Source organism: Oncorhynchus clarkii, chromosome 23, assembly GCF_045791955.1.
Source record: "Oncorhynchus clarkii lewisi isolate Uvic-CL-2024 chromosome 23, UVic_Ocla_1.0, whole genome shotgun sequence".
In the NCBI taxonomy this organism is placed as follows: Eukaryota; Metazoa; Chordata; class Actinopteri; order Salmoniformes; family Salmonidae; genus Oncorhynchus; species Oncorhynchus clarkii.
Genome location: NC_092169.1, coordinates 28,351,574 through 28,366,005, shown reverse-complemented (window position 1 = coordinate 28,366,005; position 14,432 = coordinate 28,351,574). Strand labels below are relative to the sequence as shown.

Sequence of the window (14,432 nt, the reverse complement as noted above, 5' to 3'; positions counted from 1 at the left end):
TGTCAGGTTTCAAGTCCTGAAATGTCTCATGTCATACCTTAGCTGTTGACAGGACAAAATTAAGCAGTGTTGTGAGGTCCTGTAAAACTTTGACTCATCTTTATATTCTCTCAGTTGAAAATATAGGTATATTATTGACATACAGGGATCAAACGTATTACACAATAGTACTTTAACTTATAGCTTTCATATATGAGTGAATCACCATCATGTCCCTCAATGACTTTTTGAGCAATTAGCAGATAATTGATGCCATGACAGTTGCTACCATTAGACTACAAGAGGTGCTATAATTATATTGCGGTTGTTAATTACTTACCATATTGATGGCGCCTCAGTCCCACTTATCTCCAGAAAGTCGTATCTGTCTTCCAGCTGGAAATCACTAAAGACCAGGGCGATGGTGTCACCTGGTTCAGCCAGAATACTCCATGTGCAGTCTGCATTATTCTCATACTCTGAAGGGAAATGTGAACTTGATATCGTCCCTGTTGTTCCCCTCAATGTCCCACCGCAAGCTCCTTCGGCTAAAGGAAGAAAATAAGTAAGACAAAATTGCATTACTGACTGGGTCACAACTTGCTCTTAGAAAATAAATCCGTCTTGACTGAGTCCTGACTCTTTCAATTGTTACAGCTCCTACTGAGTGGATGAATATTCACTTGTGGGAGATAAAGGTTTGACAGCTAAGATTGGCATCGCTCCTGAGTCAAGATTGGCAAATGTGTAAAATAAATGTTGTCGTTGCAGGTTGCACGTTTAACAACAAAAACAGTGACAATTGGAAGCTATGGCCTTGTGACTTTTCAAAGACCTCTAAAACCTACAATTTGATACTTCAGGTTCCAGGATCTAGGACAATCCAGGATCACTACATCTTAATGATACACTAGGTCAACACAAATAAATGACGACCCAGGATCAACATTGCTAAATGATTATCCAGGCACAACACAACTAAATAACGATCCAGGATCAACACAGCTAAATGACGATCCAGGATCAACACACCTAAATGACGATCCAGGATCAACACAGCTAAATGATGATCCAGGATCAACACAACTAAATAACGATCCAGGATCAACACAACTAAATAACGATCCAGGATCAACACAGCTAAATTATGATCCAGGATCAACACAGCTAAATGATGATCCAGGATTAACACAACTAAATGACGATCCAGGATCAACACCGCTAAATGACGATACAGGATCAACACAACTAAATGATGATCCAGGATCAACAGCTAAATGATGATGCAGGATCAACACAACTAAATGATGATCCAGGATCAAATCAAACTTTATTTGTCACATGCGCCATGTACAACCTTACCGTGAAATGCTTACTTACAAGCCCTTAACCAACAATCCAGTTCAAGAAAGAGTTAAGAAAATATTTACCAAATAAACTAAAGTAAGAAATTATTAAAAGTAACATAATAAAATAACATTAAAGAGGCTATATACAGGGGGTACCGGTATCGAGTCAATGTGCAGGGGTACAGGTTAGACGAGGTCATTTGTACATGTAGGTAGGGATGAAGTGACTATGCATAGATAATAAACAGTGAGTAGCAGCAGTGTAAAAAACAAGTGGGGGGGGGGGTCAATATAAATAATCTGGTGGCCATTTGATTAATTGTTCAGCAGTCTTATGGCTTGGGTGTAGAAGCTGTTAAGGAGCCTTTTGGTCCTAGACTTGACGCTCCGGTACCGCTTGCAGTGCGGTAGCAGAGAAAACAGTCTATAACTCGGGTGACTGGAGTCTTTGACCATTTTTGGGGATTTCCTCTGTCACCGCCTAGTATATATGTCCTGGATGGCAGGAAGCTTGGCCCCAGTGATGTACTGGGCCGTACGCACTACCCTCTGCCGAGCAGTTACCATACCAGGCGGTGATGCAACCGGTCAGGATGCTATTCGATGGTGCAGCTGTAGAACCCTGGGACTAATATGTAAATATTGATATTCTTGCCCTCCACTACAAACTTAAAATGTAGTGTCTTACCTCGACAAAATGGTGCTGGAAAGTCCCATGATGCTCCAGTACCTGGACTCACAATACAAGTGAGTACAGCATGTCCCTCCAGTATATATCCCATGAGACAACTGTAACGGATCTTGTCTCCCATGTTGTACCTTGTTCCATGAATTATTCCTTTTGGTATCAACCCTGGATTTCCACATGTGTGACTTGGTAGCACTGAAAAACAAACCATATAGATTAATAAGGTCAATTCATTTCCATGGCAGGCCCAAGTGCTATTCTATTGTCATGAGTCTAGCACCAAGATCATTTCAGGTCCTCATCGCCCACAGGGCCCCTCTGTTCTCAGTCAGAACAGAGGAGTCACATCCATCTTCACGAAGAACATTTGTACACAACTCCTTTCTCATCAGGTTGAAATAAACATATTTTATTCAGCATCGCCTTTCCACGTGTATTAACATTTTAGAAAGGTAGTTCAATTATTGTTTCTATGGTTAAATGTACTTTTGCCATTTTAATTACACAAAGAGGTTAATTAATAGAATAAATATTTAAACATGCATAACTAAAACATCATCCTTTGTTAATTTTGAAATATTTTAAACAAAACATTGCCTGTCTTATCAAATGAAATGTATCTACTTTGGCACTGCCCAACAGATACCAGAAATAAGATAGTTTTTCTGATCTTTAAAACACATTCCAAAACCTTAACTTCCAGGGTTCATGTCAAAGAGCATTGTTACATCCTGTAAACTCCTAACTAACTGTGTCAAAAGATTCACTAGTGTGAATTATATCTGTGACATTTGGGGGTCTCTATTTTTTTCAAGGGACCTCCTATGTGTTTTTTATGGGCCTAATAGTAAAGATGTAATTTAACATCACTTTTGTATTACCTTTTAATTTGACATGAACACAACCAGCCTAGGGAGCAGTCTACATCACAAAATAAGGGGCATGCAATTTTATGATGCAATTCCTGTTAGAATTCTGATGCTTTATGGCGCAAAAATGTACGTACACTACATGACTACAAGTATGTGGACACCTGCCTGTCGAACATCTCATGCCAAAATCATGGGCATTAATATGGAGTTGGTCCCTCCTTTGAAGCTATACCAGCCTCCACTCTTCTGGTAAGGCTTCCACTAGATGTTGGAACATTGCTGCAGGGACTTGCTTCCATTTAGATATAAGAGCATTAGTGAGGTTGGGCACTGATGTGGGGAAATTAGGCCTGGCTCGCAGTCGGTGTTCCGATTCATCCCAAAGGTGATAGATGGGGTTGAGGTCAGGGCTCTGTGCAGGCCAGTCAAGTTCTTCCACACCGATCTCGACAAATCATTTCTGTATGGACCTGTCATGCTGAAACAGGAACAGGCCTTCCTCAAACGAACAGTTATTGTGCTGACGTTGCTTCCATGCACAGTTTGGAACTCGGTAGTGAGTCTTGCAACCGAGGACAGACTATTTTTATGCGCTACCGCTTCAGCACTCGGTGGACTTATGTGGGTGACCACTTCGTGGCTGAGCCGTTATTGCTCCTAGACGTTTCCACTTCACAATAGCAGCACTTACAGTTGACCTTTGCAGATCTAGCAGGGCAAACATTTTACGAACTGACTTGCTGGAAAGGTGGCATCCTATGATGGTGCCCAATTGAAAGTCACTGAGCTCTTCAGTAAGACCATTTTATTGCTAATGTTTGTCTATTTTACTTATTTATTTACTTTATTTTACCTTTATTTAACTAGGCAAGTCATTTAAGAACAAATTGTTATTTTTAATGACGGCCTAGGAACAGTGGGTTAACTGGGGTGGCAGGGTAGCCTAGTGGTTAGAGTGTTGGACTAGTAACAGTTCAAATCCCTGAGCTGACAAGGTACAAATCTGTTGTTCTACCCCTGAACAGGCAGTTAACCCACTGTTCCTAGGCCGTCATTGAAAATTAGAATTTGTTCTTAACTGACTTGCCTAGTTAAATAAAGGTAAAATAAAAAAAAACTGCCTTGTTCAGGGGCAGAATGATTGTTTTCTACCTAGATTTTATATACCTGTCAGGAACGGGTGTGGCTAAAATAGTCGAATGCACTGATTTGAAGGGCTGTCCACATACTTTTCTATATATATTGTATATAATACAGTATAGTCACTATTCACAATTTCACAACTGTGGGGGAAAACACGGGATTCTCATAGAACGCAATGCAAAGAAAAGCCTCCATTTATGTTACTTAGGAGAGCATTTCGCACTACTTTTGGATTATAATTGGATCGTAAGGATCGTATGAATGTCCTGCTTAATAATATAATATTTGTGTAATTGTCGCCAATCAACTGCATTATACTTAAAAAACATTCAACATCAACCAGTAAAATGCTCTTTGGCTAGCTTTGCTACCAGCCTATGTTAATGAGAGTTAGCATTCTAGCTAACAACTACTGTATCCAAAAACAAATCTTAGTGATTGTTCAAGCAATAACCCAAACAACATTGTAAGCCTAACCCCAAAAAGTGTTTATGTTTAAAACTAATAACTAGAAGGCTATGTTGAATTGGCACAGATGGCTTTCTGCAGTTGTTTTCCCCCAGGGTGGGCGTGGTTTAGGGGACGTGAACAGCGACTATATATATAGTATACTATATATCTATATATCATCCTATATATCAGCTTAATCTCAAAGCTAGGTGGACTGTGCTTCAAGTTTACAAGATGTTTCATTTTTTCCTCATTTCATGTAAGGCACCAATAAAACTGTAATGGATATTCCGACTAAATTGAAATACATGTTAACTTTAACTAGGCAAGTCAGTTAAGAACAAATTCTTACTTACAATGATGGCGTAGGAACAGTGGGTTAACTGACTTGTTCAGGGGTAGAACAACAGATTTTTACTTTGTCAGCTCAGGGATTTGATCAAGCAACCTTTCAGTTACTTGCCCAACGCTCTACCCACTAGGCTACCTGCCACCCCCATGTAACTCAATATACAGTGCCTTGCGAAAGTATTCGGCCCCCTTGAACTTTGCGACCTTTTGCCACATTTCAGGCTTCAAACATAAAGATATAAAACTGTATTTTTTGTGAAGAATCAACAACAAGTGGGACACAATCATGAAGTGGAACGACATTTATTGGATATTTCAAACTTTTTTAACAAATCAAAAACTGAAAAATTGGGCGTGCAAAATTATTCAGCCCCCTTAAGTTAATACTTTGTAGTGCCACCTTTTGCTGCGATTACAGCTGTAAGTCGCTTGGGGTATGTCTCTATCAGTTTTGCACATCGAGAGACTGACATTTTTTCCCATTCCTCCTTGCCAAACAGCTCGAGCTCATTGAGGTTGGATGGAGAGCATTTGTGAACAGCAGTTTTCAGTTCTTTCCACAGATTCTCGATTGGATTCAGGTCTGGACTTTGACTTGGCCATTCTAACACCTGGATATGTTTATTGTTGGACCATTCCATTGTAGATTTTGCTTTATGTTTTGGATCATTGTCTTGTTGGAAGACAAATCTCCGTCCCAGTCTCAGGTCTTTTGCAGACTCCATCAGGTTTTCTTCCAGAATGGTCCTGTATTTGGCTCCATCCATCTTCCCATCAATTTTAACCATCTTCCCTGTCACTGCTGAAGAAAAGCAGGCCCAAACCATGATGCTGCCACCACCATGTTTGACAGTGGGGATGGTGTGTTCAGGGTGATGAGCTGTGTTGCTTTTACGCCAAACATAACGTTTTGCATTGTTGCCAAAAAGTTCAATTTTGGTTTCATCTGACCAGAGCACCTTCTTCCACATGTTTGGTGTGTCTCCCAGGTGGCTTGTGGCAAACTTTAAACGACACTTTTTATGGATATCTTTAAGAAATGGCTTTCTTCTTGCCACTCTTCCATAAAGGCCAGATTTGTGCAATATACAACTGATTGTTGTCCTATGGACAGAGTCTCCCACCTCAGCTGTAGATCTCTGCAGTTCATCCAGAGTGATCATGGGCCTCTTGGCTGCATCTCTGATCAGTCTTCTCCTTGTATGAGCTGAAAGTTTAGAGGGACGGCCAGGTCTTGGTAGATTTGCAGTGGTCTGATACTCCTTCCATTTCAATATTATCGCTTGCACAGTGCTCCTTGGGATGTTTAAAGCTTGGGAAATATTTTTGTATCCAAATCCGGCTTTAAACTTCTTCACAACAGTATCTCGGACCTGCCTGGTGTGTTCCTTGTTCTTCATGATGCTCTCTGCGCTTTTAATGGACCTCTGAGACTATCACAGTGCAGGTGCATTTTACGGAGACTTGATTACACACAGGTGGATTGTATTTATCATCATTAGTCATTTAGGTCAACATTGGATCATTCAGAGATCCTCACTGAACTTCTGGAGAGAGTTTGCTGCACTGAAAGTAAAGGGGCTGAATAATTTTGCACGCCCAATTTTTCAGTTTTTGATTTGTTAAAAAAGTTTGAAATATCCAATAAATGTCGTTCCACTTCATGATTGTGTCCCACTTGTTGTTGATTCTTCACAAAAAAATACAGTTTTATATATTTATGTTTGAAGCCTGAAATGTGACAAAAGGTCGCAAAGTTCAAGGGGGCCGAATACTTTCGCAGGGCACTGTAAATAAATAACTGCATGCCCCGAATGCAAATGCTGCCTCCTTAGTGTTGTGTTCTGTGGACCTTTGAAATAACTACCTCTGTGCTGATTAGACCTTGAATGAGCTTCATGTCTTATTGCAGTTCCTTTTTCCGAACTGGAAATAAAATCAATAGTGAAAGCCTGATACAAGCATCTATATTCAGACTGAGTCCTCCCCCTGCCCCCCTGCCCCCTGACTCCCGCCCCCTTTCCCTTATGGATCAGACCGTCTCTGTCACACCGCTACCCCAGTGGATAAGACTGACTGAATCATCTCAGTTAGGAACTGACATGGATCTGGAGGTGTAGGAAATCACCACTGTGGGGGGCAGGAACTGGAGAGGAGGATATTGCGGTGTCCAGCAATTGAGGACAGGTCTATTACTCAAAGGGCACCTGAAGGGCCTCTGCATAGAGCAAGACATTCTACAAATAAATATAATATAAGAATGGAAACCTCACAGAGTATTACGAATTGCAAAAATCGCTGAAGTTGGAGTCTTTTATCTCCCTCACCAACTTCAAACATCTGCTATCTGAGCAGCTAACCGATCGCTGCAGCTGTACATAGTCTATTGGTAAATAGCCCACCCATTTTCACCTACCTCATCCCCATACTGTTTTTATTTATTTATTTTTCTGCTCTTTTGCACACCAATATATCTACCTGTACATAACCATCTGATCATTTATCACTCCAGTGTTAATCTGCATAATTGTAATTATTTGCCTACCTTCTCATGCCTTTTGCACACAATGTATATATAGACTCCCCTTTTTTCTACTGTGTTATTGACTTGTTAATTGTTTACTCCATGTGTAACTCTGTGTTGTCTGTTCACACTGCTATGCCTTATCTTGGCCAGGTCGCAGTTGCAAATGAGAACTTGTTCTCAACTAGCCTACCTGGTTAAATAAAGGTGAAATAAAGAAATAAATAAAAAATAAAAATTACAGTGCATTCTGAAAGTTTTCAGACACCTTCGAAATGTTCCACATTTTGTTAGGCTTATTGTAAAATGGATTAACTTATTTTTTCCCCTCATCAATCTACACACAATACCCCATAATGACAAAGCAAAAACTGGTTTATAGAATGTTTTGCAAATGTATAAAATAAAAAAAACTGAAATATCACATTTACACACAGTAAGTATTCAGACCCTTTACTCAGTACTTTGTTGAAGCACCTTTGGCAGTGATTACAGCCTCGAATCTTCTTGGGTATGATGCTACAAGCTTGGTATACCTGTATTTGGGGAGTTTCCCACATTCTTCTCTGCAAATCCACTCAAGCTCTGTCAGGTTGGATGGGGAGTGTTGCTGCACAGCTATTTTCAGGTCTCCAGAGATGTTAGATCGGCTTTAAGTCCGGGCTCTGGCTGGGCCACTCAAGGACATTCAGATATTTCCCTAATTTCATGTGCGTTGTCTTGGCTGTGCGTTGTCTTGGTTGTGTGCTTAGGATAGTTGTCCTGTTGGAAGGTGAACCTTTGCCCCAGTCTGAGGTCCTGAGCACTCTGGAGCAGGTTTTCATATAAAGGAACTCTCTGTACTTTGCTCCGCTCATCCTGCCCTCAATCCTGACTAGTCTCCCAGTCCCTGCCGCTGAAAAACATCCCCACAGCATGATGATGCCACCACCATACTTCACCGTAGGGATGGTGCCAGGTTTCCTCCAGACGTGACAATTGGCATTCAGTTCAAAGAGTTCAATCTTGGTTTCATCAGAACAGAAAATCTTCTTTCTCATTTAAATTTTTTGTTTTACCTTTATTTATACAGGTTTTTCTCATTGAGATAACATCTCTTTTTCAAGAGAGATCTGGTCCAATAGCAGCAGGGGAAACAACGTTTCAGACAAAACGATTTACATACACTAACACAACATTAAACAAAACTATAGACACATATACAGTACAACAATTACATAATATGTTAAAAAAACAAATGTCTTGACTAAAAAAACAGCTGTACAAAAGACAATTACACACTTCTATGATATTTACATCGATCAAATGTTTAAATTCCACCAACGAGACTAGATCATCAAATTTTTAAATGTTCAGGAGAGAATTCCAGGACCACAAAGCTGATTAACTGAAACTATTTCTACCATGACCTGTTCTAATTCTTGGTACTGTTAAAAGCAAATTAGAATGGGACCGTAATTGATATTTATTTACCGACCTGATTAAAAAATAACAGAGATAAATGGCATTTTACCCAGTATGGCCTTATAAATCAGTGTATGCCAGTGTTTAAGCCTGCGCAAGGTTAATGATGACCAACCAACAGTGCTGTAGAGATCACAATGATGTGTTCAACGTTTTTGATTTGTAATGATGGTCTGAGAGTCCTTTAGGTGCCTTTTGGCAAACTCCAAGCGGGCTGTCATGTGCCTTTTACTGAGGAGTGGTTTCCGTCTGGCCACTCTACCATAAAGGTCCTGATTGGTGGAGTGCTGCAGAGATTGCTGTCCTTCTGGAAGGTTCTCCCATCTCCACAGAGGAACTCTGGACCTCTGTCAGAGGGACCATTGGGTTCTTGGTCACCTTCCTGACCAAGGCCCTTCTCCCCCGATTGCTCATTTTGACCAGGCAGCCAGCTCAAGTAAGAGTCTTGGTGGTTCCAAACTGCTTCCATTTAAGAATGATGGAAGCGACTGTCTTCTTGGGGACCTTCAATGCTGCAGGAAGTTTTTGGTACCTTTCCCCAGATCTGTGCCTCGACACAATTCTGTCTCAGAGCTCTACAGACAATTCTTTCGACCTCATGGTTTGGTTTTCGCTCTGACATGCACTGTCAACTGTGGGACCTTATATAGACAGGTGCGTGCCTTTCCAAATCATGTAAATCAATTTAATTTACCACAGGTGGACTCCAATCAAGTTGTAGAAACATCTCAAGGATGATCAATGGAAACAGGATGCACCTGAGCTCAATTTCAATTATCATAGCAAAGGGTCTGAATACTGATATACAGTTTTTATAAATTTGCAAACATTTCTAAAAACCTGTTTCCGCTTTGTCATTATGTGGTATTGTGTGTAGATTGATGAGGAAAATGTTTTATTTAATCCATTTTAGAATAAGGCTGTGACATAACAAAATGTGGAAAAGGGGAAGGGGTCTGAATACTTTCCGAATGCATGTTCCTACTGTCCCGCCTTAGACAAAACAAGCATAAGTACCTACAGAAAACTAATGTTAATCTAAACAAGTCACATAATGTACGTAATGAAGAGAAGTCTCCAAGCCTGCACATTCAGCATAACCTTCATCTCCCCAAATGTGTAAAATGACCAGTATTGGTTCAGATCTAGATAACATGTATTTTTAAAAAGCCTTTGGAATGCAACAGTTTTGCGGTTACCTACATAACTTATTCAATCCCGTGGATGGATTCACTATTTGGGATTTTGAAATAAATGCTGTAACTTGTATTGTGAGTAATATAGACTATTTTTAATCCAGCCCTCAGCCTTCTTCAGGAATCAAGGGATTACTACAAACACAGGATTGTAATGGCTACATAAGCCAAGATGCAGTAGTTGAAAGACAATGTGAAGATTTTGAGACACTCCAGATGTTCATACTACATAGTTGTTACAATATCTAATATCTGCAATTCTACATTCAAGAGACACAGACAGAAAGAATATAGATCACAATATATATAGTACATATAGTACAATGTGACAATGTTGCTGGAATTTCCCTTCTATGATGCTGCACAAAACAGAAGTGGTATATAGGGCAAAGACACTGGAAGAAGAAGTCCGACAGACGGAAAATGACGCCCATTGTCTTAAATCATGAGCAACAGCCTTTGATGTTACCATATGTATGGTGTTAATTTAGGACAATGGCACGTCTCCCCAATACGACAGGGATTTTCTGAAGGAATGACTCACTTTCCTTTCCTACCCATGCCAAATCTACAGAGACTGATATTTCACCTGAGACATCCTTAATGTAGAAATCAATGGAGGCCTTTCTGTCTAAATAAATGGTTCGTTTCTTTCAATTCTGTCACAGCTGAGGGGCATTTATTATGCAGTGTTGTGCACTTTGCATGCACTTTTTGAGACTGTTTTTTATGTCTTACTCTGACACTTTTCTTTCTCTGTCATTAAGTTTTTATTAGCAGTCTCCATATAGCATTTTTTTTCAGATAAAAAAGGTTGATTAATTCATGTGTTCTGGCAGCATAGTGATTGCATAATGAACCTTATCGATTTTATTTTTAAATAATTGTTTGTCAGTTTAATCATCTAATGACAAGACAAGACCATTAAACATCACATGTGAAGATCTGTTTGTTTTCAAGGGTGAAGAATAAACCCTTTTAAATTCCAATATACATGCACTTCCTCATTACTGGGCACTCAATGAGAATCACAAGTTGGTTTTCAAGTAGGCCTAGATTTCAATGATTACCTATAATGTGAAAATGATGGGCATCCATTAAGATCTCTAAGCCTCCACAACAAATTGACACATTTTAACGACATCTGAAATGACAGAAAATACACTGTCAACAGACTGCATCTGCTTCCCCCGCTGCCTGCCCAAACTGATTGCATCACTAGCCAGCTAAATGTAACATCCCCTGCAGTTTGTGTTGGTTCAGAGAAGAGGGCTGCTCCAGAACTGCTCACTGTTGGAGATGTGATGAGAAGATATGATGAGAAGCTACCTTGCAGTCCCTCACATTCACTATCAATGTGTATATGTTGGCATTCATGAAAACATTCCCATTTTAAAAAGTATGTAACTAATGGTCATTCAGCCAAATATCACATAAAATACAGAATGGAACAACTCTTTTATGTGACAGTACTATGGCTGGATCCATTGTGGTCCCCATACACTTTGTGGCCCTATGGAGGTTTCATCCAGACACAAAATATCAATCCACATTGAATGGGGAATGACAGATGTAAATGTGAGTGCAAGCTGTTAAATGAAGATGCATTAAGTCGGAAGGGGGTGTAAGTCAATTTCCCACAGAACCTGTTGCTCGGGAGGCTGTTCATTCTTCCCTGGCGCATCAGCTCAGACGTTTGTGGCTAACTTCAGCATCTGTTTTGCCCCCATGTATCATTTGCCTTGTCCGAACAAATCCCATGGAGTGACTAGACTAGCAGTCATGGGTCTTGTCTTGTATTGTTTTGACTGCCCTGAGCAGATACATCACATTTCGTAACACTTTCTTAGTTGGGGAAATTGTTGAAATGCATGAAATTTGCAATCCTTCCAAAATGCAATCTGGAGTTACATATTTTTCAGGAAGATTTGGCATACCCAGCTGTATTAAGATCAAATTTAGGGACATTTTGTGTCTAGCTGTACTCACAGCATGGTACAAATTGTGTTTGGTTACCAGCTGAAAAGACGGTCCTTGAAGAGCTTATGTATTTCATGCATATCTGTTGGAGAGGAAGATATCTGCATATAAAAATGAAAAATGTCTTCATGGGCACAAACATCAGTGTTGCTGCCACCAGCCTAAAGCCTCTTCAGTAGAATCACATTTGTCTTTTGAATATCAGTGAGCTCTTGAGGAAGGGCTTATCGGACAAGTGGAACCATGCATTGCTACGCAACAGAGACCCCTAAAGAGGGCGTTTACTCTTAAACCATCAACAGATATTGATCCTTGCCTCTTCATACCACCCTCAGTAAAATTAAAGTGGGGAAAGAAAAATGTGTTCTGGCTTACGAGGGCTTTCTCTTTTATGGTCAACCCACACGTTTTTGAGAATGGCAGATGACGGTGTGCAGAGGGGTGGGCAGAATGATGCGTGAGTTGCTTGAGTTGCCTGACTGTGCTTGCATGGTAACATTGTAATTACTCAAGTGGCAAGTGGTAATACAGTCAACCTACTGCCTTGTGACTAATAATATGGCACTGAGTTAAGAGATTTCTTTATTGACATGCGTGGAACAAATTATATGATATTTTACTTGTTGTTCTTTTTACAACGAACGGCCATTACATAGTTTGAAAAAAGCTAGTCTTAGCTATCCCAGGTTGTTACAATATCCCGAAACTCTACTTTTGTCTTTTGGACAAGAATTTGCTGAGTGTTGACATTGTGATTGATTGAGTTTAGCCTCCAATTCCTAAACACATCCAAAACTATGATGCTCAATTGGCATGCATTCCTGCTGACAGTTAACTGATGGAGCTGTATTGCAGTATGCAGTACTCTACATTGAGACCAGAAAGAAAACTATTTTAACTGAATTCTAGCCAAACAGGACTGCCACAAAAGCAGCCAAAGCTATACTTTTCTCCATGTGATGGATATATTGTTTTAATTAACTTCAATTCACTTGATAATAATGAAAGATGGATGCTGTTTATTTTGTTTTCCCTTTACATAGGTCAATCCATTAAATATACAAAATGTAAATATCTAGCCCATGGCGATAAGACCACAAAGGCACATTTCTTCTGGGTATAAAAGTGCTGCTGTGAAAGCAACAAAATGCACAATGTGTGAAGAGTAGCACTTTCCCCAAAATACTGGAAACAATCATTAACATACTATATGTATAAATGTTGTTGATATCTGTCAAGTTACAAAGAGTATCAGGTTGTGCATACAGTAACTAACCCTCGTGTTCCAGTGACATTTCGTGACATATTGAGATTGTAACAATCTAACAAAAGTAGCAGGCCAATAACTTTAAGCATATGATGCATGTGTGGGATATCATTGTTTTCAGTTAATTATCACTGTAACTAATGCTCTGCTAGGTACATTATCCTTATATTAATGTTCTTCATAGCAAGTTTTATTGCATCAGTCCATGCTGCGAAAATAGCCATTCATATGGGAACGTCTAGACAAGGACTACCGATCAAGCATATTGATTTTATGGGGTAGTTTTTTCCTGTTTTGTTTGTGTAATTTTCAGTCTCTCTCTCCAAGTTTACTTCGAAAACTGACTTCCCAAATACTCTTGTCATACGTTGTTTTTTCCTTGTGTGAAAGACGATTTAAAATTGATTGCTTAACCCAGCTTTACATATAGAAAACACATTTTCAGACATGTTCAGACAGATCTTCAAAACACGCCAGGTCAGTATAACAATATGCAGATAAATTGTTAGGAATTCCCTGTTTCCTTTACAATATACATTACAAAAACAAAAGCGACATGGCCTCATTAACAGAAGACACCTCTCCAATCACATCTTACAGTCAATTTGCATATCAACATGAACAAATTCATCATAGGCACAATTGTAAAAAGGTTGACCATTATAACTCAATTAAGTTCAATTATATCCAGTCAAAATGAGTCAGTGATTGAATCCTAGGATGCACAAGACAAGTCTTGACCTTTATCAAATTACTCGCTGTTATGTATGAACTTTGAAAGCTGTATCTCAATTAGAATCTTTCAAATCTTCAATACTGGTTCGAATTATGATTTGTTTTCAAGTACAGACTAAATGACACACCTAATAGGGAGTGAATACTGTGCTTATACTGTATATACACTCCCCTACGTATTTATTTGCAGAGGCATCGTGCCTCACTCAGATTTGTCCTGTTTAAAAACAAATAGTAATAATACATTTATAAATCATTTGTAATACCACCTACAAATTTTGTGAAGTTGGCTTTCGCTAGCCCAGATAGGTTACCAATCTCCCAACCTCATAACTAGCTACCAAGTAGCCATTTCCGGCTGCAGTATTAAACAAGTTAGAGTAGCTAGCTTGTGTAACTATCTTAGCTGGCATGCCTGCTGGCAAGGTTGGTAG

The 14,432-nt window shown here is 39.5% G+C and overlaps 1 protein-coding gene across 1 annotated transcript in view; it reads right to left on the bottom strand.

Moving 5' to 3' along the window:
• Positions 1-14,432, bottom strand: part of LOC139381109 (CUB and sushi domain-containing protein 1-like) — a 528,754-nt gene that overhangs the window by 225,622 nt on the left and 288,700 nt on the right. Inside the window, exons 4-5 of the mRNA XM_071124395.1 lie at positions 2,017-2,211; positions 320-527 (exon numbers count right to left, since the gene is read on the bottom strand). Of these exons, the coding sequence (XP_070980496.1) occupies positions 320-527; positions 2,017-2,211 (403 nt within the window). The remainder of the gene's footprint in view (positions 1-319; positions 528-2,016; positions 2,212-14,432) is intronic.